Raw genomic sequence first — 16290 nt, 5'->3', positions numbered from 1 at the left:
TTTGGTTTCTTCTCCAAATCAGACTGTGTAGTTCCTATTTGATCACCAAATAAATGAACCTCCTGCAAAGAGAAATAACATCTTGTAGGCTTTACTCACAGTTGTTAATATGGTTGTCTTTTCTGAGACAAACTTTTCCCACTTTGTTTCTTTCATGGTGGTATATATACTGAAATGCACTTGCTATACTGTTATTGACCAAAGGGCTTTATGTCAACATATAGAAGAGATACTGTATACTAAGGAAATTGCATACATTGCTTCTGCCACTTATCATTTATCTGGTGTTGTCAGGGCTAGCGACATGAGAGAGAGGTGACCCAGGAACCAGGCTCATGGAGGCAAGACTGTTCAAATCTTTATTCATCCAAATGCCCCAGAGTCGGGTGGTAGCACACCTGGTTAAGCCATGTGGCACAAACCACAAGGGCCTGCATCAGCCTCTAGTTCAGTGAGCCTCCTTGAGGCTAGAAACCAGAAGCCCCAAGTCAGAAATGGAAGTGGCTTGACAATGTCATATATGGTTAGGAAAAGGTAAAAGGGGGCTGGGAAAGGTAGGGACTTCTTTAGCAACTGTTGTTCGGGGTTTATCTAGTAGGATTAATAATACCCTGAGGGGAAAAAGGGAGGAGGCCTTAAGTCATTTGTTAGACAAGCAGAATATTGATGTGTAGATAATAAAAGGGCAGGCCAGTGTTTCAAGGAATGCAGGGTAAAGCAGGGGGGCTGGCTTAATGCTTTAAGGAGTGCCGAGCACCTGGAGGCAGAAAATTGTACGGTTTCAGGAGACAAGGGAGTAGTTGACAGGGAAGCAAAAACTGGGATCTGTATTTTCTCCACAACTCTACCTTAACAAGAGGGAGTCTGACAGGGAGATTCGTTTCTTCAGTTCCCCATTTTTTTTTAATGGGAAAAGCCTCACCACACTCAACCTGGTTCTCACAGTATTCCCAGCATGGTATTAGATGCATTATGAAATATAATGTAAAATATGACTTTTATTTTCAAGGATTTCACAGATTAGTGGGATTTGTTATTAGTAGTGTGTTACAAGATTGCAAGATTACAATGTATCGTTCCCCACCATATACACCACCAAAATTCACCCACCATCTCTCAAAGAATACCACCACAGTTCTTATAAGGCTTACAGTCAGTTTCATTGCATCTGCTTTGTTTGAATTTTTTTCATTTTTGGCAAGTTCATATAAATGAGATCTCTAGAGTCCACATATGAATTAAACCATTTGGTAGTTTTCTTTCTTCTCTTTACTTATTTTGCTAAGCATAATCACTTTCAATTCCATCTATTGTGTCCCAAAGGACATAATATCATCTTTTTTGATTGTGGAGAAGTATTTCACTAAATACACATCCCATAAATTCCTTAACTATTCATCTGATGATGGACATCTACATTGCTTCCACTCTTTGGCTATTGTCAATAATGCAGTTATGAACACAGGGTGCACATATCCCTTTTATTTAGTGTCCCTTCTATTTAATGTCCACTGGATAAATGCCAGCAAAGTGGTATGGCTAGATTGTTGGGGCTATGTGTAAGCTTAGTTCTTTCCTTCTTGACTCTCAAGCCCACAGAAACCCCAATACTTCTCCCCATTAACTGCAGGCCACATGGCCACCTACTTTAAGATTCACTTACTCAAAGTTCACCTTACCTTCTGATCACAGACGAGAACACACCTTATCACACACTCCATCATACACCTCAGACCCCAAACAAGAGAAATTCCAAACTATACGGCCTTTTGATATCCATCTTCTCTCTGTCTCACCCTACTGGTTTAACCCCTATGCTTCTCTCAAATACCTTTTGATAATTAAATTCCTTGAATCATGGAGAATAACTGTCTTGTATCTCATCAATTCTGTCATACCAGCCCCCTATTATAGGGGCAAGCTGACCTTTAAGAAACCTGTACTTTCTGACATATTTAAATAATTCCCTTTGTTTGGTTTTCTATTTAACTCATGTCCACCTGATAATAAATGAGATCTGAGCACACAGCAGTCTCCCTTGTGTCTTTACTTTGTGTCGTCCCTAGTGCAAGCGAGAAAGAACCAGTCCGTTACCTTTCTCCTGGAGATTACCCCACCAGAGACCCCGACACTAGATCATAGATGTAGTGTTTTTGATGGTCAAAAAGAGGATCTTGAATGATAACATCATAAAAATAAAATCTTTAGTAACAGTTTTTTTGCACTGGAAATACTTTTTGATCTAGGTTTTTATTCATTTACTTTTATTGATTTAAAATGATCAAGACTATAGGATAAGAGGGCTACAATTCCATAAAATTTCCACCACCAGAGTTCCACATCTTATCTCCTCCACTGGAATATTTCCTATTTTTTATCCTTCTGGGAGTATGGACCCAGGATTATAGTATAATTTACTCTTCCTGGGCTGTTTCTGAACACTTCCCTGGTGTAAGCAATGGAGTAGTGAACAGGCCAGAATAGACTATTACTCTAACGAAGTGGATATATTCTCACATATATGAGAAACAAGTACTCAAATATATAACATGAAGTCAGATAGTGGTTAATGCTATAAAAAAGGAGACATGTTAATTTAATGGTATGCTGTTAGAAAATAAAATAATAGGGGAAGAGCCAAGATGGCAGACTGAGAACTAGCTTCTGGTCTGAGTTCCGACAACAACTGCTAGAAATGGTAGGATTTTTTGCCTTAGGCAGGACAGTGAATTTGGGGTCCTACCTGTGACACCAAGGGGGTGAATAGCCCAGTTAGGGTTAGAATATAGAGGAAAATAGAAAGGAAAACTTTTTTTATTATTCCCTAAGCACACTCCTCCCCCTCCCCCCCCATAACCAGACCCTGGGTGCCAGAAAGCTGCTCCTAGCAGGCTTCTAGCTGAGCTTCTTTCTTTGCCAAGATACCTATCTCAACAGGGGTTCCATTCCAAGTCTATTCCTCCCTGAGACCCTCGGCCCTCTTTCTTTCTAAATGTTCAGTTGGATCTACAAAAAAGAAAGACCACCCTGAGGTGTTTTTTTTTCTTTCTTTTTTCTTTTTTTGTTTATCTGTTTTACACTCTTAACAATCAGCTGCCTCTGGTCAGGTGGCTTGAGGCAAACTGGGACAGGGTTTTTTACACTGATCTATTTTATTATTAATATTATATAAAGGTGTATCTCTTTCCTCCCATCCTTTAGGTTGACCAGAATTAACTCAGTGTATTTTCCATTCCTAGGGGATCGAGCATCTTATCCATTGTGAGAGGAACTTGTTTCACTACTCCTACCTACTCTACCCACTCTCTGCTTCTCCCTTCTCCTAATTAAAAAATAAAATAAAATAAAAAATAAATAAATTAAAAAACTTTCCTTTCATTGCTCCTTTATTCTTATCTTTTTTTCCTTTTCACTCTCTTGTTTTCTTCCTTTTTTTTCTTTCTTTTTTTCTTGTCTTCCTTTCTTCCTCCTTCTTTGGCTTTCTGAACTCACTGACACTCAATTGTGAATTATTTGGGGGAAGAAATCTGACTCAAAGTGGACTCTCTATGTGTTTATCTTTGCTCTACTTCCCTTTCTCCTCTTGCTACCCCTAGAATATACAGTGGATAGTAGGTTTGCATAATTGTCTATTCTTGATAGCCCTTTTTTCCTTTCTCTTTCTTCTTTACTTGGACTTGGTTGCCATTTTTTCATGGACTGGAGACACTGTTAGTCTAACTGGTAGTGGTTAAACTGCATCAATCCTTGCTTCAGTTACTATTGTAATTTCTGAGGTTGGTGATTGCATTTGTCATAAAGGTATTTAGTACAGTGTCACTTGGACTCAAACACAACAAATGAGGAACAACAGAACATAAAAATAAGAAACACATTAATCAAAAAAAATGGGTAGATCAAGAGCAAATAAAACTGCTACTCCAATTAATGAAGACAAGAGCCCAGAAGAAACTACAAATCAACCAGAACTAACCATAGGTAAGAAAAGTATGCAAGCAATAATAAACTTATTAATCACAGAAATGAAAACAACTTTGGAGGAAAGGAATGGCAGTATTAGGGATACAACAGTTGAGATGCCCAAGGAAAATACTGATTGTCTTGAGGCAATTAGAAAACTGAAAGCTGAAATAGCTGAAGTGAGGAAAAAAGCTGAGGTAAGGAAAAGCAGACTAACAGAAGCAGAAAACAGAATTAGTCAGACAGAGGATGAGTTAGAGAAAACTAAGAAAGAGGTGAAAGAGCTTAAAAAGAGATTGAGAGACACTGAAAACACCAACAGAGACATATGGGATGATCTCAAAAGAAGTAATATTCGCATAATTGGCCTACGAGAGGAAGAAAGAGAGGAAGGGGAAGGAAACATTCTAGAAGAAATTATTGAAGAAAACTTCCCAGACCTGAACAACAGAAAGGACATTAAGATTCAAGAGGCAAAGAGATTTCCAAACAGAATCTACCCAGATCTGAAGACACCAAGACACATCACAGTCACAATGAGAAGAAGTAAGGATAAAGAAAGGATCCTAAAGGCTGCAAGAGAAAAACAAAAAGTCAAATACAGGGGAAAACCCATAAGACTATCAGCAGACTTCTCCACTCAAACTCTAAAAGCCAGAAGAGAATGGCAAGATATCTATCAAGCCCTGAATGAAAAAGGGTTTCAATGAAGGATAATATATCCTGCTAGACTTTCATTCAAACTATATGGAGGGATCAAAATATTCTTAGACAAACAACAGTAAAAGGAAGCAATCATCACCAAACCGACCCTGAAAGAGGTTCTAAAAGACCTCTTATAAACAAGAACTTCACTATAATAATTGCAATATATCAGAGCAAATAAAGATTCATTGAACAATGGCACTACAATACATTAAGTCCATAATATCAATAAATGTCAATGGCTTAAACTCAACCATCAAAAGGCACAGAGTGGGAGGATGGATCAGAAAACATAGCCCAACCATATGCTTCTTGCAAGAATCCCATCTGAAACAACAAGGTAAACATAGACTTAAAGTGAAAGGACGGAAAACTATCATACATGCTAATGGACAACAACAACAAAAAAGCTGGAACAGCCATTCTTATCTCTGACACAAGAGATTTTAAATTAAATAAAGCAATAAAAGATAGGCAAGGCCATTACATAATGATTCGAGGATCAATCAGCCAAGAAGACTTAACCATTATTAACATCTATGCACCAATGAGGGACGTTCCAAATACATCAAGCACCTACTGAAAGAAGTTCAAAAATACATCAATAGTAATACAATAATAGTGGGAGATATTAACACCTCACTCTCACACTAAGACATATCAACAAAGCAGAGAATCAACAAAGACACAAGAGAATTAAATGAAGAGATTGTCAGACTAGACCTCCTGGATATCTTCAGAGCCTTTTACCCCCCAAAACAGGAATACACATTCTTCTCAATTCCACACAACACATACTCAAGGATAGACCACATGTTAGGCCATAAAGACAGCATAAATAAATTCAATATCATTGAAATCATCACAAGTACCTTCTCAGACCACAGTGGAGTAAAAGTAACATTTAATTACAAACAGAAAAGTATTAAAAGTCACAGAATTTGGAAACTAAACAACATACTACTTAAGAGATACTGGATCACAGAGACTCTCAAGGAAGAAATTCAAATGTTCATGGGAACAAATGAAAATGAAGACACAACCTATCAAAATATTTGGGACACAGCTAAAGCAGTATTGAGAGGGAAACTCATAGCCATACAATCACATATTAAACAACAAGAAATAGCTCAAATGAACATCCTTACTGCACACCTCAAGGATTTAGAGGAAGAGGAACAAGGGAACCCTAAAGCAACCAGAAGGACAGAAATCACTAAAATTAGAGGAGAAATTAACAACCTCAAAAATAAGAGAAACATACAGAAGATCAATGAAGCCAAATGTTGGTTCTTTGAAAGATTAAACAAAATTGACAAACACTTTCCCACCTAAACCTCAAGGACATGTTTGATGAAACAAACCCAATTGCAAGGAAGACTAAAGCAGAAACAAACAAATGGGACTATATCAAATTGAAAAGCTTCTGCACAGCCAAAGAAACTATCACACAAACAAAAAGACCCCTCACAGAATGGGAGAAGATCTTTACATGCTATACATCAGACAAGAGACTAATCACCAAAACATATAAAGAGCTCAGCAAACTTAGCACCAAAAAAGAAAATGACCCCATCCAAAAATGGGCAGAGGATATGAACAGAACATTCATTCCAGAGGAGATCCAAAAGGCTAACAAACATATGAAAAACTGCTCCAGGTCATTGATTGTCAGAGAAATGCAAATAAAGACAACATTAAGATACCATCTTACCCCTGTGAGAATGGCATACATCAAAAAGGACAGCAGCAACAGATTCTGGAGAGGCTGTGGGGACAGAGGAACCCTTATGCACTGGTGGTGGGAATATAAATTGGTCCAGCCTCTGTGGAGAGCAGTCTGGAGAACTCTCACAAGGCTAGACATGGAACTTCCATATGACCCAGTAATTCCTTTCCTGTGGATATACCCCAAGGACTCCATAACACCCAACCAAAAAGATGTGTGTACTCCTATGTTCATAGCAGCACAATTCATAATATTTAAAACCTGGAAGCAACCCAGGTGCCCAACTACAGATGAGTGGCTGAGAAAGCTTTGGTATATATACACAATGAATACTATGCAGCTACTAAGAACAATGAACTCAGCTTCTCTGACCCCTCTTGGTCAGAGATAGAAGGAATTATGTCAAGTGAGCTAAGTCAGGAAGATAAAGATGAGTATGGGATGATCCCACTCATCAACAGAAGTTTTGAAAGAAGATCAGAAAGGGAAACTAAAGGCAGGATCTGACTAAATTGAGAGTAGGGCATCAAAGTAAAAATCCTGTGGTGAGCGGAGGGTGGACATGAGGCTTCCTGGGCAGGCAGGGTGGTGGGGGTGGGGGCGGGTGGGTGAAATGGGACACATTCTTTTGGTGATGGGAATTGTGTTTATGTACACACATATTAAATTGTAGTCATTTAAATCACTATTTAATTACTATGAGGGGGAAAAATTGATTGTATGTTTAACAAAGGGACTTTTCAAAGTTAACCCAATTACCAAATAATATGATGATAACAGTAACTATCCATTGTCTTCTTGAACCCTAAGACAGCAGGAACCTCACATTTCCATTATAGAGCCTAAACTTTCCCTAAACAGTACTGGGACCCTAGGGTAAGTCCAACTTTCCCATATGCTTCTCCCAATTCTTATTAAATAATATTGCATTCTCTGATCGCAACCTAATTAATGCAATGAGTGCCACCCCAGCATGCTTCACTTCAGACTGTGTCCAGAGACTTCAGGTATGGAATGACAACCCTTCAGCTTCATCACTCAGGTGAGACTTTGCCTTTCATATTATTCTCTAATTCCATTCCAGGTGATTCACTTCCTAACAAAGTCCCAAAACCTAGATATAGACCAGGTTCCAGAAGATAGAGCATATGTTCACAGGTATCCATAAACTAGGGCAAATATATACCTGAAAGCAGTAGCACACTAGAGTTTGCAGTGGGTACCCCCCAACACTTCCTCTCCACTATTCCAACCTTTGGGTTCATGATTTTTCAACAATTTGTTTGGCTTTGTATGTTAACTCTCTTTTCAGCCACCAGGTTCAAGATGCCATCAGTATGCCGGCCAGGCTTCCCTGGACTGAAGACCCCACTAATGTGTCCTGGAGCTCAGCTTCCCCAGATACCCACCCTACTAGGGAAAAAGAGAGGCAGACTGGGAGCATGGATTGACCAGTCAAGCCCCATGTTCAGTGGGGAAGCAATTACAGAAGCCAGACCTTCCGCCTTCTGCAACCCACAATGACCCTGGGTCCATGCTCCCAGAGGGATAGAGAATGGGAAAACTATTGGGGAGGGGATGGGATCCTATAATTTTGTTAATGTCTCCTTTCTTAAATTAATTAATTAATTAAAAAATAAAAATAAAAAATAATAAAATAAAGCATCACATAGGAAAAGTCAGGAGAAAATATCTTAGGCCCAAACATATTTAATGATGCCAGAAATTCTATTGACCTGATGTGGCAAAGATACAATTTTTTGATGTCTTAGTATAGGGAATGTAACTGTCTGACATCCACAGCTATCATCTCCATGGTTTTACTGTTCTTTATATGTGCCAATTCTAGTGCATGATGGAGTACAATAAAATATTACAGAAAACCTACTTTAGTAGGACAAGTAACTAGTTGAATAGATTACTTTGTTTCAATATTTCTTTATTTGCCAGATTAAACCTAAAAATGTAACCTAAAAATTAACTTCAGTCTCCCTATCTCTTTCTTCTACAGGTATCAGACTTGCATTGCAGTCTGAAGGTTCTGTATATATATTCTTTCTGCCAATAGAAGTTGTGTATATATTATATCTTCTAGACCCCCTATTTCTTAGTGTGCTCAATTAAACAAAGCTATAAACAGAAGTTTGAGGGTCAATCTTGGAAGTACCAAACTGGAAAAGTCAAGAAAATTGCCAAGATTGCAGAGATGTGTAAAAATGGCCTTTATAATGCATTTAGAAGGAAAGAGTCAAAACACCACAGATAAAATGATGATTATGATATTGAGAGACTAGGGGCCAGGCTAAATTAGGGGCACACCTGGTTAAGTAATCACATTACAGTGCACAGGGACATGAGTTCAAGCTCCTGGTTACCATCTGCAGGGAGAAAGCTTCATTAGAGGTGGAGCAGGGCTATATCCCCCGTGTGTGTCTCACCCAGCCCTCTCAATTTCTATCTCTATAATATATATATATTAAAGATGAATAAGTAATATCCAAGTCCTGAAAGCCCACAGAATAAAAAAAATACCAGAGGTTCGCAATATAGCTTTAAATTCAATACAGAAACAGGATCTAAAATAGACTTTATTAGGGTCAACCACTCCAAAGAATTTAAAGTGTTACTCTAAAATACAATGCTTAGATATTTGAATAATATTTGATATTTGAATAATATTTTGTTCAATATTTCTTATAGATTCATCCTATTTTTTTTTCAGTCTATATCATCTTATGTTTCAAATTAATAAACATCTCAGTCTCCTTTATCCTTTTCCTCAGTAGAGTCACAGCATTTAGGTAACTCATAAGCTGTTTGGTAGTCTGGTGTTTAATAAAAAATGTTAATGATAACATCGATACTAATAATCTAAACAAAGATAAGATTTTATAAGCTATTAGATCTTAAAGTTAGACATGACATGTCATATTATAATACTCTCAAGAAAAAATGAAGTAAAGATTTTATCAGAAAGACTTCTTTAATGTCTTTTAGTAATCCCTCTTATTTGCTCTGCTTTGGATTGTTTTTGTAATTATGGGACAATAAAAGGCCAGACAGTGGAAGTTTCACTAGGATAGATGTTTATTATGCATATATGATTTGGTTTAGTTAGTCTTATTTCATGTGTCATAGTCATAGTGACATGAACAACACAATAATTTAAAGCTCTAACAACCGGAAAGCTTTTTATTTTTGTAAGATCTTTAGAGAATCTAAAGAAAATCTTTAGAAAATTGTTATAAGATTCAGTTCAATATTAGTAATTTGTATGACAATTGTGAAAAGGGGACAAAGCAGGACACAATGAACATTCACCAACTACGCAGGAAGACAAAGTAGTCTACTAAGAGTATATTAGGAAGACACAAGTAAATACCTAAATTAAATGGGTTCTTACACTTCTCTCTCTGTCTCCTTCTCTCTCCTCTTCCATATATAGTACACAGGGCTCATAATGATAAATAACATAACAGTAATAGGAACTAGATATAAATGAAATTTTAAAAGATAATATTTTGGCAATGGACATTTGTGAAATAAAGAGTAAAAAATAAGCAGAATAAGAAAAAAATGCTTTTTTTTTTAATAGAAAAGAGACAGTAGTTGAACTTTGTAAAGTTGATGAGAGAAAAGTGGTAATAGTAATATAAAGACAAAGGCTAGAAAAGCTTTGAACTCCATGTTATATTTTCCAGAAAATTTATGTAATTTTACTTCTATCTTTCCCTTTCTCATTAGAAGTAATTTGTTGGAAATATCATGCAATATGTGTAATTGTGAAATTTTTTTTTCCTGGAAGCTTTTATGTCTTTCTTGTAGAATATTGAAGAAACTGAGAATTTTTCTTCAACTGCATATGACTACATTTTTTTCTCATGATTTTATTAGTCTTTTTCTTATCTGTTAATCCCAAATACACTCCTTGAAACACTGACCTTTCTTGACCTGTCCAACTTCCCTTCATGACTTAAAATAGAAACTGTGCATTGGTGTACTGACATCCCATCCTAGGTGAATTGCCAGATGTCGACATCTAATTCTCTTTGGTTACAACTACAAAGGTTTATCATGAAAGCATTGCTTTCATGATAAAATACTGTGCTGCCAGGTCTCTGTGAAGCTGATGACCTCTTGCTACTAGTAACTGAAAAGAAGTGCAGTAAAATACCATATCAGAAAAAAAAAGAAAGAAAAAATATATGTGAATTTACTAAAATGGGAGTACTTGTTCTCAAAAGAGGGCAAGAAATTTTTACTGAGTAGTTAACAGTTCTTGTCAAATAGAAAAACAGTGTCAAGTGAAAGGTACAATAACTGTAAGTGATTTTATAGACTCTGTGAGACACATTATGGCATGGTAGTTATTATGTAGTATTGGTTAATAATTTGTTTGAGAAAGTTGTGAGTCTTCTTGAGCCTTTAAGTTGTATGACTTAGAAATTCTAATATTTAAATGTAGGCAAAAAACACCCACCAATGACATTCACCATGGCTGTCTGGATTTTATTGGAATTGTTTATTCATCATCTCAGTATGTACATAAACTAGAAGATGTGTATATTGGCAAGTTCTTACAAATAACCTTTTCCTTCTTTCTTTTCCTTTTTTTTTTTTTTCCTTTCAGGGTTATCCCTGGGGCTTGGTGGGCTTGGTGGTCTTGGTGCCTGTACTAGGAATCCTGACTGTCATTTTTCCCCACATTTTATTGGACAGGACAAAGAGAAATTGAAAGGGAAGGGGAAGATAGAGAGGGAGAGAGAAAGATAAACACCTGAAGACCTGCTTCACCTTTCATGAAGTATCCCCCCCCCCCGCAGGTGGGGAGCTGGGGATCCAACCCAGACTCTTTCTCTGGTCCTTGAACTTTGTACTATGTGCCTTTAACTGGATGTGCCAGCACCCAGCCCCTCAAATAACATTTTCTGATCAGAAAATTAAAGAACTGGAAAGTGGAGTTTACTATTACTCCTTATTACTGACTAGAAACTTTGTGAACTAGTGATTATAATAAATAATTTACATAAGTTAAAAATTGGAAAGTACTCAGAATATGCTCTAAATCAGTGGGAAAGAATCCTAAGATTAAAGGAGTAGTGCAGTGGGTTAAGCACATATGACCGCAAAGCACAAGGACCTAAGGCTGAAGGATCCCAGTTTGAACCCAATGCTCCCCACCTGCAGGGGGAGTCCATTGATTCACAAGTGGTGAAGCAGGTCTGCAGGTGTCTACCTTTCTCTCGCCCTCTCTGTCTTCCCCTCCTCTCTCCATTTCTCTCTGTCTTATCCAACAACAAGGACACCACCAACACGATAATAATAACCACAATAAAAATGAAACAACAAGGGCAACAAAAGGGGGAAAAATAGCCTCCAGGAGCAGTGGATTTGTGGCGCAGGCACTGAGCACCAGCAATAACCCTGGAGGCAAAAAAAAAAAAAAAAGAAAAGATTAAAGGACAAAGTATGCTTGGGTATGGAGATGAGGAGTTATGACAGTGTGTTATGTGTTTAGCATTATATTCTACATATTTAAGCATTTCTAATATCATGGAAAACTTAAATAACCAAGTAGTTATTAGGTTAGATATTTTTAAATAATATCAACATAATAAACTCTTCACATTCTGCAGTATATTCTCTCCTCAGATGCTTTCAGACAGCTCAACGTGTACTGTAGGTTCTGGTCAGACTTATTTCTAGACAATGTCAACACTATTTTCTATGTGCTCAGAGCACCATGCTAAGACTCCATAAATCATATCTAATCATCAAAACAGTCCCAAGGTATACATTATTATTTTGCTGTCATAATTTTACAGGTAGAGGAATGGATGCACAGAGCCATTTTATAATTGCCAAGTTCATATGACTTATAAGTTATGAAGTGAATTCAAAAGTTGGATTTGGACTTTCAGTTTTATTTCACTGATATGTGAAAGAGGATCTTAAGCTAACATACTTGTGATAAGGAACTAATAACCAAAATTCATAAAGAACTCAGTAAAATGAACAGCAAGAAAACAACCCTTTAAGAAAATAGGGTGGGGAGTCGGGCAGTAGCGTGGTGGGTTAAGCGCACATGGAGCAAAGCACAAAGACTGGTGTAAGGGTTTGAGCCCCTGGCTTCCCACCTGCAGGGGAGTCGCTTCACAGGTGGCGAAGCAGGTCTGCGGGTGTCTATCTTTCCCTTCCCCTCTCTGTCTTCCCTTTTTCTCTGCCCTATCCAACAACGACGACAATAATAATAACTACAACAAGGGCAACAAAAGGGATTAAATAAATATTTTAATAAAAAAAGAAAAGAAAATAGGGTGAGGACATGCACAGAACTTACAGAACAAGATGCCCATAGGGTTAATAAACACATGAGAAAGTGCTATAAGTGATTAATCAGAAAAATGCAAGTAAAGGCAACAATTAGATACCATCATACACCTGTGAGAATGCCATTTATTAGAAAAGATAGTAACATCAACTGTTGTAATGGATGTGGAGAAAAGGGTGGGGGTATAAATTGATTCAATCCTTGTGGAGGACAGTCTGCAGATTTCTCAGAACACTAGAAATAGACTTACTGTATGATCCCATAATTCTTCTCCTGAGGATCTATACAAACGAAAGAAAAACACCAATCAGAAGAAATAATCTATATCTATGTTCATAGCAGCACACTTTATAGTTGCCAAAGCTTGAAAGCAGCCCAAATGTCCAAGGACAGATGAGTGGCTTAAAAACAAAACAAACCAAAAAATAAAAATAATAATTAAAAAACAAAACAAAACTGTAGCACAATGGAATACTACTCAGATGTTAAAAATGATGAAGTCATCTCTTTTGTCTCATCTTGGATGGAACTGGAAAACATCATGTTAAGTGAGATAAGCCAAAAAGAGAATGTTCTCACTTACAAGTGAGACAGGGAGTGTAAAAACAAAGTGAAACATGAACTGGACATGGTGTATTGCATCAACACCAGGAACTCTGGGTGGTGGGGAGAGGTGTGGAAGAGAAATTCAAAGGCTGGGTGCATAATGAAAGTATATACTTGTGACAATGATTGCACTGCAATGAAGATGATTTTGTGAAATAATTTAAATACAAGTATCATGCCAATTGAGTTACTACAAAGATAGGAAGGCCAGAATAGGCCTCCAGGGAAAGATCCTGGAGTTTTTCCAACTTCATTCCTTTCTCTAGCTATCAAGTGATGGAGATTTTGTTGAACATGACACCTGGCTACTCTGCATTATGGATTTGAATGGTGAGACAAAGAGAAAGCTAATTGTTTTCCATGCATTCAAGTTTAATTTGGTGCACTTTTAATTAGGTCTCTGATGGGACTGGGAATCAGTTACTTCTGTACAGGCAGTTCCTGACAGCAGGTGACTGTGTAGAGTAAAGGGACTAATATAGAAGTCACTCAGATCACGTTGGCATCAACTTAGCAGTTATAGAGAATGCATTGGGAAATGTCAGTCCTGATGTCAATGGTGACCCATTCAAGATAAAAAGCACTTAGCAGGACATAAAACATCAAGGCATAGCCAAAATGTAATGGACAATAAGGTTCAGAATTGGTAGATGCATTCCACAGATAAATTATCCCCAGCAAGGGAAAACTTAACATTTATTGAACAACTTCTCTGTATCATAAAAAACATGGACACATGGAATAAAAGTACTTTCTTTTTATGCTCATTATTAACCTTCCTGATTTACACTCTTTAACAACAATGGAAATTAAGGTTGATTAGTGTTAAGGATTTTTCTCAAGTTTTCACAGCTGATAATTACTAAAGTCAGTCACCAGACGTAATTTCATTTCATTCTTAGGTCCACATTTCACCCTGTTCTGTCAGTTCTCCCCCAACCTCTAACACATTCTATTTTTTCAGAGTTCTACAGTAATCATAAAGATACAGTTTAACTTAATAAAAAAACAACTTACTTAGAGAAAAATTTACTTAGAAAAAAAGTGTGGTTTTTGGCATCTATAGGTATTCATTATTTTGTTATAATTACTTTTTAAATTTATGTTTGTATTCAATTTACCTAGTACTTACACAGCAGTATTGGTAAATAAGATAAGGTCCTTCTCAAATAACAACCTATGAAGGTTGATTTTTTTTTTTACTTTAATTTAGTGCTCAGGAACTTGGTGGTATATGATGTCACTGAGAAGCCTCCCTTATTCAACCTTTTCATTCTGTTCTTTGAGTGAGGAAAGACATCACAACATCATCTTGCCCTATGTAGAGCTCCTTCATTATGTTTCATTGTGCTTCCTTGTGGTTACATGGCTCCAAATAAAGATCTCAAGCACAGTCACCCAGTACTGTAACATGTCAACTATCTCTCAGCCTTTGATAAGTATTTATTTATTTATTCTAGATTAAAGACACTAAAATCTTTTTAACCTTGAAAGATGGGCAAAAGGTCAGGGATGCTGTCAACATAGAAGTGTGGGGGGGGGCATTTTCTTCTTGGACAGTCACTTTCCTTGTTCCTCTTCACATCCTCCAGAGTGGAAACCCCCGTGAGGGTCAGGATGGTCTTCAGGCTGCAAGTGACACTCAGGAGAATGTCTGTGAGGCGGTCACCCACCATGACGGTGCGCTCTGGGTCGATGCTGTATTCCTGGGACAATCAGTCGAAGATGAAGACTCTGGGCTTCTGGACGATATTGGCCTGGCGCTGGGCAGCCATCTGCACTGTGCGGACCAGGCAGTTGGTGCCTGCGACAAAGCCACTGTTCTCCAGAGGGAGCTGGTTGCCCAAGGTAGTGCCCACGAGCTGGCAGCCTGGCTGCTGCAGGTAGCACATGGCCTTGGTGAAGGTGGTATAGCTGAAGGGAGGGTGGAAGCTCACCGCCATGGCGCACAGGTCTGGCTCCAGCAGCGCGTTGAGACAGGCTGCCAGACTGCAGATCTGGAGCAGCGGCTCGGGCCCACGCCCAAGACGGCCAGTCCCAAGGTCTGCAGCTCGGCGGCCAGCGGGCCAGCGCGGCCCTGCCCTGCACGCAGGCTTTGGGCCCGGACACGGAGGCCGGATGCTGGCGCAGGTCGAGCGTGGAGCAGTAGGCGGTGAATAGGACCTCGGACCTGGCGTCTGGCACCACTGGGCCACGGAAGCCCGGCGCCTCAGCTTGTCAGCTTAGGCCTGGCGCGTCTTGCTGCTGTTATTGGTGACGAAGCCCAGGCGTTTCCCGCAGGTCCTCAGTGCCCTTGGCGTCTCAGGTAAGCAGGGCACCGCCATCTCTGCACCGCAGCTCGCCATCGCAGTCGAATAGCAAGCAGCGTGTCCACGTCTGCCAGCAATGCCCGGGAGCACTCTTGGCTCTAATAATGGATTTGTAGAATCCCATTTTAAGCAATGCATTTTCAGTACCGTTATCTCATTCAGATAGACAGAAACAGAGGTAAACATAGGAGAGAGAGAGAGAGAGAGAGAGGGAGGAAGAGAGAGAAAGGAGAAAGACAGGAGAGAGAGAGGCTGATATGTACCAGAGCCACCCTCGGTGCCATAGTACTCTCATGTTGTGGTGTAGCTTGGGTTTGGGCCACGTGCATGGTGAATCATATACCTGACCCAGTGAGATATCTCTTAGACCTTCAAAAATTTTAAATAACATTGTCAATAACACGTGAATCTACAATGCTATCAAGTTTGATATGTCAAACAAAGAGGAAGTTGTATATTTTATTTTATTTTTTATTCAGGTAACTTTGTTTCATAACACTGGTTTTTGTGGGAACAACTCCATGCTTCTTTAGTTGCATGTTTAAACAGTTTTTGGTGCATCTCTAGATCACTTTTCATGTCTTGCATTCTTTTCTACAAAAAAGACTGCAATCAAAATGATTTATTTTTCAAGTACAGCAGACTATCCT

At 38.4% G+C, this 16290-nt stretch overlaps 1 protein-coding gene across 1 annotated transcript; it reads right to left on the bottom strand.

The window, feature by feature from the left end:
* Positions 1 to 14812: 14812 nt before the first annotated feature.
* LOC103112503 (glycerol-3-phosphate phosphatase) lies at positions 14813 to 15969 on the bottom strand. The gene is given in 7 exon segments (XM_007521937.2): positions 14813 to 15337; positions 15340 to 15399; positions 15402 to 15535; positions 15538 to 15665; positions 15667 to 15695; positions 15697 to 15738; positions 15904 to 15969. Coding segments are annotated over 7 exon segments (984 nt in total).
* Positions 15970 to 16290: the final 321 nt, after the last annotated feature.

The sequence above is a fragment of the Erinaceus europaeus genome, chromosome 10 (genome assembly GCF_950295315.1).
Source record: "Erinaceus europaeus chromosome 10, mEriEur2.1, whole genome shotgun sequence".
Taxonomy (NCBI): domain Eukaryota; kingdom Metazoa; phylum Chordata; class Mammalia; order Eulipotyphla; family Erinaceidae; genus Erinaceus; species Erinaceus europaeus.
The sequence above is the reverse complement of the archived record's forward strand: the minus strand, read 5'-3'. Positions and strand labels throughout refer to the sequence as shown.